At 53.2% G+C, this 8,784-nt stretch overlaps 1 protein-coding gene across 1 annotated transcript in view; it reads right to left on the bottom strand.

The window, feature by feature from the left end:
* Positions 1 to 514: 514 nt before the first annotated feature.
* Positions 515 to 8,784, bottom strand: part of BCOR (BCL6 corepressor) — a 21,559-nt gene continuing 13,289 nt past the window's right edge. The window contains exons 13-18 of the mRNA XM_015565791.1: positions 5,117 to 5,169; positions 4,766 to 4,979; positions 3,940 to 4,085; positions 3,468 to 3,545; positions 3,151 to 3,307; positions 515 to 1,671 (exon numbers count right to left, since the gene is read on the bottom strand). Of these exons, the coding sequence (XP_015421277.1) occupies positions 1,380 to 1,671; positions 3,151 to 3,307; positions 3,468 to 3,545; positions 3,940 to 4,085; positions 4,766 to 4,979; positions 5,117 to 5,169 (940 nt within the window). The 3' untranslated portion in view covers positions 515 to 1,379. The remainder of the gene's footprint in view (positions 1,672 to 3,150; positions 3,308 to 3,467; positions 3,546 to 3,939; positions 4,086 to 4,765; positions 4,980 to 5,116; positions 5,170 to 8,784) is intronic.

The raw sequence follows: 8,784 nt of genomic DNA, 5'->3' as shown, positions 1-8,784 counted from the left end.
TAAAAGCTATCATGTAGAATTGAAGGTCAGATGAAGAGCTTCACAGACAAGAAAAAGCTAAAGGAGTTCATCATCACCAAGCCAGTATTATATGAAATGCTGAAGGATATTCTTTAAGATGAGGAAGAGTAAGAAGAAGAAAAAAAGATTAAAAAATGTGAAATGGCAATAAATACAGATCTATCAACAGTTGAATCTAAAAATCAAGATAAACAAAGAAGCAATCTAATGAACAGAATGGTGAATAAACAGAATCTGAGGCCTGGAGGAACGGAACAGACTGACAAATCTGGGGGGGGAGGGGGGGTGCGGGGGAGAGGGCAGGAAGAGATCAAACAAAGATCTTACCTATGGATACAGACAACAGGGTGGTGAAGGCATGGGGTGGGGCAGAACTGGGTGGAGGGAGGCAATGGGGGGAAGAAGGGGGAACATCTGTAATACTCTCAACAATAAAGATTTTTTTTAAAAATCTGACATTTTAGGAATACATAGGACACAATAGACTTCAATGTTCTCCTTTCTTCAACAGGTTTATTGCCTTTTAAGAAAATTTTTGTAAAATATAAATACAAAGGCAGAGAATTTACTTACAAAGTTAAAACACAGATTTCAAACATAAACACACAATTCAGAAAATTTTAGTTTTATGTACATTTTCAAGCAACCTCAACATATTGTTAGTTTTCAATATTTTACAGGGTACAGAAAAAAATAGCTCAAAGTCTTCTTTAAATAAGAGCATAAAATGTTTAAACATATAAACAATCCGGTTTGATGCGTGAAAACTAATTTCACAGCTTTTAAATTAGGATATAAAAGTTTCATACAATTAGTTGTTGTGTGTGGATATGGTTTGAATTTATATTACACGCCACTGGATTGCATCCAATAGCATTTACCTGACCCGAGCAGGTACTCTGTAAACAAAACATAAAGTTACAACATCACCGAATTCACCCCCAAACCAACCACACAGTTGCGACCACACTACATGGTTGCGGCCTCGGCCATCCATCGGAGCTTTTGTGTGAAATTAAGTCAAAGTGTTGCGCTCCCTTTCCTCATTTTTTTTTTTCTCCTTAAAAAAGAAAAGCAAAAAAACAAATCTTCCAAGAAAAAAAAACACAAACATATCCCAAAGCATGTGTGCATGGACAAGTAAAGGAACGTTATAACAACTTCATAAAAACTGACTTAAAAGTTTAAAAAGAAAACAAAAACACGTTGCTAAGTCCTTCCGACTGGGGCCGTTTCTCTTATATAAAGAAGAGATATTTCCATATGTAATAGTGTCCTTTCTTTACAGAAATAGCCGTATTATGACACATATGCACAAGGATTAACACTATAACACACTGTACAGGAGGCCGGGCGGCTCACCAGTAGTCGTCCGAGCCCGTGTCGCTGGGGTGCAGCCACTCCACGGTGGAGCCCAGCAGGCTCTGTAGCTCGCCCGTGAACTCGACCAGATCCAGGAGCTCCTTGCTTTCGGGGTTAAAGGCCTCCAGGTCTTTGGAGCAAGAGAACAGGAGACTGGCTGAGACCTGCCGGTAGAACTCGGCCTCGGCGATGGTGACGATCTCCACGTTGGGGAAGTTGCAGCGGAAGATCCGGGAGGACATCTTCAGCTTCTTCAGCACGTCCGACAGCAGCAGCCAGTTGCGAGGCCTGCGAGGGCGAGGAAAGCCGTTCGAGCGCCTGGCAGCGTGCGAAGCGCTACCTGCCACCCGGGGAGCTCGGTCCCAGGTGGGACAGGGCCACCCCCTCTGCCTGGACACCACTCGCCCCAGCACTTCCCGCCCAGAACAGGGAATCTAGTTCTTGCCACTCTCTTCTGGCTGCATCTCCATTTATCAAGAGGCCACTTAGGGTCCGGCCCGCGTGGCTCAGGGGTTGAGTGTGGACCTAAGAACCAGGAGGTCACGGTTCGATTCCTGGTCAGGGCACAGGCCCAGGTGGCGGGCTCGACCCCCAGTGTGGGACGTGCAGGAGGCAGCCGATCCAGGATTCTCTCTCATCGTGGATGTTCCCCGCTCTCTCTCTCTCCCTCTCCCTTCCTCTCTGACATCAATACAAATACATTAGGAACAAACAAGTAAAAGAGGCCCCTTCGGGAGGACCACGCAAGTCAGCCAGAAGCCGAGCAGCAGTTGTGAAGGAGCCGCAACAAACTGCTGCGTCACAGGTGCTGGCGTTGATGGAAACTGACTCAGGTCCTCGCTCTCCAAGGGAGGAGGCCAGGCACAGCCGCCTGATTTCTCCTCCCTCCACCCTCTCAGAGAGAGCATCATGAACACAGGCGGGCTCTCCTTCCTTTCCCACGCCCGCACCCCGGCCCGCGGTGCGCCTGCGGGAGGTGTGCTCCATCCCTCACGCACGTCCTGCCACCCTCTACGGTTCCTGTTACTAATAGGACGTCACTGTGTACATACTTGTTTCCCGCCTTGGGGCCCGAGGAGGGTGTTACTCATTCAGCACCATGTGGACACACAGCAGAGAACACAGTCTCCTCACAGGTCCGCCACAGGTGCAGTGACCGGGCGCCTCACAGCGCTTTTCCTCATCGGATACAAGGGCATGTCCCCGATGACATAGATCAGGGGACCGCAGTGCCCTGGAAGCCTCCTTGGTGGCCCGTTGGAGGGACTTAGGATCCCTTTCCAAAGAGTTTAGTGACTGAAGGCTCCAATAGTGGAAACTTCCAGGTCCTTTGAGCTCTGGGGGTGTATTCTTTTTTTAAAAAAATATATTTTTATTGATGTCAGGGAGGAAGGAAGAGGGCGAGAAACATCAATGATGAGAAGCATGGACCGGCTGCCTCCTGCAGGCCCCACACTGGGAATAGAGCCCTCAACCCAGGCCTGTGCCCCTGACCGGGAATTGAACCGTGACCTCCTGGGTCATAGGTTGATGCTCAACCACTGAGCCACACCAGCCAGGCTCTGGGGGTGTGTTCTGATGAGAGCAGTTACCAACCATGCTGTGTCCCCACCCCCACCCCTCTTCAGGGAAAGATCTGCATTTTGAGTTTGAGGGACACTTTGGAATTCCCTCCCCCCACCCATCCTGCTCTGTTTCAGGGGATTTCTAACTCCGCCCCCCAAGAGCAGCTGAGCCAGTTCCCAAGCACACGACAGCCATGCTCACCCCTGAGCGACAGACACTTGGACGTTGTAACACGGTAAGAGGGGGCTTTCTGAAAACTCAAATTCGAACACATCACTGTAGGCCTCGTCATCCTCCTGCAGGTCCTCTGGCCCCGGGGGGTTCGCTAACACGTCATATCCACTTTCATCGTCCGGCTCTAGAGGAGGGCGAGCGAGAGAGCGAGAGAGCGAGGCATCAGGCACAGCCAGACTGTGTCAGAGAAGGACTCAAAGACTCTTTCACAATGAGCCCTGCCTGTGGCACCCACACCCTCACCACGCGTTTCCCGCTGAACCAGAAAGAGGGATGCTGCTCACCACACACGGAGCTGCCGTAAAACTCCCAGAAGCTGCTGGAGTCCTCATCGTTGCGGCCCTGCAGGTCTTTCAAATAGTCTGGGGAGAAGGAGGGTAAAGCTGCTGGTGAGAACCAGGTGCGGGAGGCCGGGGGGCATCTCACCCCCAGTCCACCCAGGGTGTATCCTGTCCCACACTATTCCCTGCCCGCCCCTCCCCACCAGGGATAGACCCCCCTTGCCCTCATCAGCCCCTCGCCCAGCAAACCAAAGCTAGACGGGCAAGCTAAGGATGTTTTCCGCCCTCACGGGCAAAAATAAAGCTGGCACCTCCTCTCTGCATTCCGTATCTGCTCTTTCCGAAACTAACGACATGGCGTGACCCAGTAAGTAAACGAGGTAAACACGAATGGACCCACTGAGCGAGTGGCCAGGAGCTCGGGGAATCCCCACCCCGGGGTTCGAATGAGGTCATGGCGTGAACTCTGTCGTACCTGTTAGAAACCTTTCCATGAGTTCGCTGTGCGTCATCTTCATGATGGTTCTACCTGAGTACGTAGCCAGAGTGGGGTCAGCACCATAGGAGAGGAGCAGGCGGACGATCGCCAGGTGGTCGTTCTCGACCGCATCGTGGAGGGGCCTGGGGGACACGGGCAGAGGGTCAGCTCCCTCTAACAACATGGACACGTGTGATGCCACTGACACTCCCGAGAGGGACACTGAGGCAGTGACTGGCCCAAGGTCAAGCAACGTGTCTACTATTCCAGGCCTAATTCTCAAAGGCAAATGTACCTTAATTCAGGGCCTAAGGAGGGACACAAGCCAAAATGAAAACGTTTTCAATGAACTTTAGTTGAGATAACTTACAGGAGAGAAAGCCCACCATTGTGGAAGCCAATACAAGCAAGCCCTCTGCCGTTATAAGAAAAGCCCAGCCTGGCCGGCGGGCCTCAGTGGGTGACCATCAACCTATGAATCAAAAGGTCAGGGTTTGATTCCCGGTCAGGGCACAGGCCCGGGTTGTGAGCTCAGTCCCCAGTGTGGGGCGTGCAGGAGGCAAGCCGGTCCATGATTCTCTCTCATCATTGATGTTTCTCTCTCTCTCCCCCTTTCCCTTCCTCTCTGAACTCAATAAAATAAACAAAAACAAATAAAAAAGGCTCAACATTTTCAGACTTTTGTCCAGGGGAACATTCCACCATCCATGTGCTGCCATGTGACTCTCCATCTTTCTTTCTGGGGTTGCCCATGTACCCTAAAAGCCACTGCCTGTGCCCCGCAGCCCGCAGGCCCAGGCTGCCACCAAGACCCGCAACTGACCTGGTTCCGTCCTGGGCACTGCAGTTGACATCAGCACCGTATTCAAGAAGGTGTCGCACGATGTTCAGCCACCCCCTGGCACAGGCTTCATGCAGGGCACAGTATCCGGCATTGTCGCGGTGGTTAACGTCACAAATCTTATTCTCCAAGCAGTACAAGACCACCTCCTGCGGGGAGCGAAGGGGGACCGCCGTCAGCCCGCCACACAATGCACCTGGTCAGGGTGGCTGAGGCACCCATCCTTGGGTCCGAGAGCACGTGTGAAGGGCTCAGTGACGGAGAGAGTGTCCTCTGGGCTCTGCAGGCTGGTGACTGTACGCGAAACCAGCAGCCTGGCCCTGGGCAAATTACCCTTGAACTTCTCCTCGTGTCCATTTCCTCCTGAGATAGGAGAGTCATGGAAGCTGTAAAGGCGGCGGGAGGATGCCATCAGCTAGCTGAGGCCTCAGGCCAAGGCTTGTCTTGGCCGGGACAGGTGTCCGGCTCTAATCTCTTAGATGACACACGGACAAGTACAGCCTGCGGCGCACACGCTCCCGTTCGTATGTTGAGTAGAGGAAGAGCGAAGCTCTGTCTGTGCATCACCAAGAAATGACACAAAATGCTTCGCATGCACCCCCCGCCCCCATTTTGCCTCACCGTCCACCCACTTGGGGCTGAATGAATAGCAGGTTCATGTTTACTTCAGTGAATGACAGGGACTGAGATACCATACACTGGCCCTTTCTCAGAAGGAGTTCTGTCAGCAGTTTGCACCAGAATTGCTGGATTTTTACCCTTTGGCGTGTTCACAGTCCTATGAGGCGCTCCTAGCAGGCAGAGCAGTCATTTGGTCCCTGTTTTATTATTACTACCCTGACGAAGGAAGTTTTCAAACACAGAAAACGGCACTGGCCAGCAGAAGACATGCTTTACTCTTTTCCTACCAGCCACTCCCAGCAGATGGCCCGACACATGCTCCAGTGGGTCGGGGGTTGCCGCGTGGGTCACGGCAGGCCTCTCCATGACAACTCTTCGAGGCCCTTTGCGGGACATGTCAATCAAAGGTGACCCACCACTTGGGAGCTAACCAGAATGTTCCACATGAGAAGTGAAGGCTGCGTGCTGGTGAACGCGGCCAGCGGTGCCCTGTGGCTTCAGGTCAGTGCGGCAGCTCCCTTCCAAAAACAAGAGGAGGAAGGGACAAGCCATGCCCACAAATGCGCTCTCCCTTCAGATCCTAACCTGCCAGCAAGCCCACAATCCTCTGGGCTCCCAGGCCACCTGCCCCGAGCCCTGGTATCCAGGATACCGCATGAAGCTGCTGCTCTTTTAGCAGGTCCTCCCCAGCCAGGCTGGAGCGGGCGGCTGCAAGCTAATGAGCTGTGTGCCCCGCCGGGGGGAGGCCCCGTCACGTGGCCTGGGATCAGGTCTGAGCGCCACTGACTGCTGTGCACAGATCAATTTCCCCGGGGCCCGGTGGCCTGTCTGGTGGCCTGTCACCCGGGCTTTATTTGCTCTGACAATTATGGCCCTCACCTGGAAACCCTCGTCGCTGCCAGGGCTGAGCGGAGGGCACCCAGAAATGAAAGGGCAGCAGAGCCGACGGGCAAGTCAATTCCTTCCCAGGAGGGTGGCAGGAGGCAGGAGCAACCCACAGCCAGGCCAGCCGTTTTGCCACGGGCTGTCCTAGCACAGCCACGTTGCTGTCGCTATGTACACAGCACTGCTCGTTTCAATGAGCGTGCCTTCTGTCGCCTCATGCCATGCCACAGTAACCCGTGACGTGCCAGGAAGGGAAGATGGCACTGTTCTCATTCAACACTTGGGGCAACCAAAGTCCATAGAAGTTAAACCCCAAGTTCAATGAACGTGAAGTCCTGGAGCTAGAACTTGGGGCTTTTGGAATCTGGGCAGCTGGCAAGGTTCAAAAGGCCCCAGTCAGAGGGACGCAAGCCCTCCGTCAGGTCAAGAGGGCTGACTACCTTCTGGCCGGGACGGCCTCTAAATGGACAGGCGATGCCTGTCCACCCAATACATTTCTTGGTTTATTTTCTGCCCTAGAAATGGGAGCGCTTGCCGGGCAGCCCACCCGTTCCCAAACAAAATCAGTGTTTTCGTTGGACAGTTCTCTGTTAAGGGGCTATAAGCCGAATGCCATTAACCACAAAATGTAACCATAAAGGCCATAAACCCGACATTGTTAATTAATTAAATGCCTCATTAACTTTTTAAAAAACATGATTTATTCAATTCATAGAAAATTTAACCGTCGCCACTAAACGCGCAAGCATGTGGTTGCACACTGGCCTTTTAGCCCGCGAACCAGGAGCCTTAACTGGGAGGGAAGGTTTGGGCGTCTCTGGCCAAGCGAGTCGTCTGTTTAATGCAGAGGGTATCTGCAAACCTCAGGAAGCAGCTTAGCAGGACATAAGGCGCAGACGGCCTTTGGCTGCACCTGGCTCTTCGGCACCAAGTCACGACGGGAAAGACTAACTCCAGGAAAGCCCGCCCGGCCCGGTGCGTCCAAACTACACCTCCAGCGGGTTAAGCAAATTGTCCTTCAACTTTCAAAGGTTCCAATTGCCACATCTCCTGACCAGCTGCCGTCCTGACGGAAATTCTGCCTAAAGAAATCCTCGAAAGTTGGGTTTGAAGTTGAAATGGTTCCCCCAGCAGTGAAATGTTCACCGCCAGAACCGGTGACCTGCGCAATTTACATACGGAAGCAGCTGTCCGGACACAAACATTCCCAAGGTCTCAGGAGCCATCAAAGGCCTGGGAGCCTAAAAAGCATGGTCAAGGGCGCCTCGGCCCAAGCCTCCGACCCACCAGCTCTACAAAACCCAAGTGGAAGCCTCATGGAGGGGCCAACAAGGGCCTCTTGAGGTCTCTGGTCCCAAAGGGAGACTGGTGGGAACAACGCCAAGATCAAAGGCAAGGCCAGGAACCCCGAAATCCACACATGTAGAGCAGGCTGTCCTCCTGCCTCCCCTCCCCTCCCCCCACCTCCAGTGTGTGCTGGAGACACAAGTCTATTTTCTCAACCACAACTAGTCAAGGGTGCACACGTGGCCCGAGGGGTCTACCCACCCAGTCCTCTCAGTTGCTACGATCAACTCCAGGACGGACATGTTGACAAAAGCAACGCACATACAACCAACAACCAGAGAGCCCCAAACTAAGAAAGCACTGTTTCCAACAGCTTCCGCACAGTCATGCCTCGGGGGCCCGGAGACGTGGGAGCCCCAGCAGGGAGGGCTCCCTGCGCCATGGGAGCCGGGCTGTGGGAGCCAGAGCTGCAGACAAACCCCGCGGCCCTCAGCCACCAGGGCCTGCCACCGGAGCTGCATTTTATTTTCCCCATTCAACTCCCAGAGGGCTGATGCCAGCATAAAAAAATGCCTTTGCCCTGTGGGCTATTACATCACAATTTCAACTGACAGGCGTGGTGGGGGAGCCGCTGGGGCAGAGGGAGTCATCTATTGTCATTTAACCCCTCTGGGGCTGTTCCCTCATCTGAGAGCGGGATCACATTAGTGATCGGCACGGGGAGAGGTGGAAAGGGAGAAATGAGTGACTGTGGATCATACGGGCTTAGAAACACAGAAGGTGTCTTTCTTTGGATATTGCGTCAACGCCTCAGGGCATGCCAGATGGGGATATGGGGTCAGTGAGGGCAGTGATTTGGGGGCAAAACCTGAGCTCCCCTCCTCCTCAGCCCTGGGACTCTCTGTCTCCCTCAGAAAGAGGGCTCAGGTCTCCCCACCCCCTACCTGCACAGACATTTCCTGCCCGCAACCCAAAACAGAGCCAGCAACTTCTTTCCCCCATGCTGATCAGAATCCAAAAGGGCTCATTAAAATTCCCCCAGTCGCCAAGCCCTGGGTTATGTCAGATTTCATATCAGAGATAAGTGAGCGGGATGGAAGGATGCCAAGCCGCCTGCGTGCCTGGACACGGCCTGCACATCACACCGCGACTGAACAGGCCACCAGAGAGAGACGGCAGAGGAGCCGGCGACTCCGACAGCCTGTGGG

This window comes from Myotis davidii, unplaced genomic scaffold (assembly GCF_000327345.1).
Source record: "Myotis davidii unplaced genomic scaffold, ASM32734v1 scaffold960, whole genome shotgun sequence".
Classification (NCBI taxonomy): domain Eukaryota; kingdom Metazoa; phylum Chordata; class Mammalia; order Chiroptera; family Vespertilionidae; genus Myotis; species Myotis davidii.
Note: the sequence above shows the minus strand (reverse complement) of the source record. Positions and strands in the feature narration are given on the sequence as shown.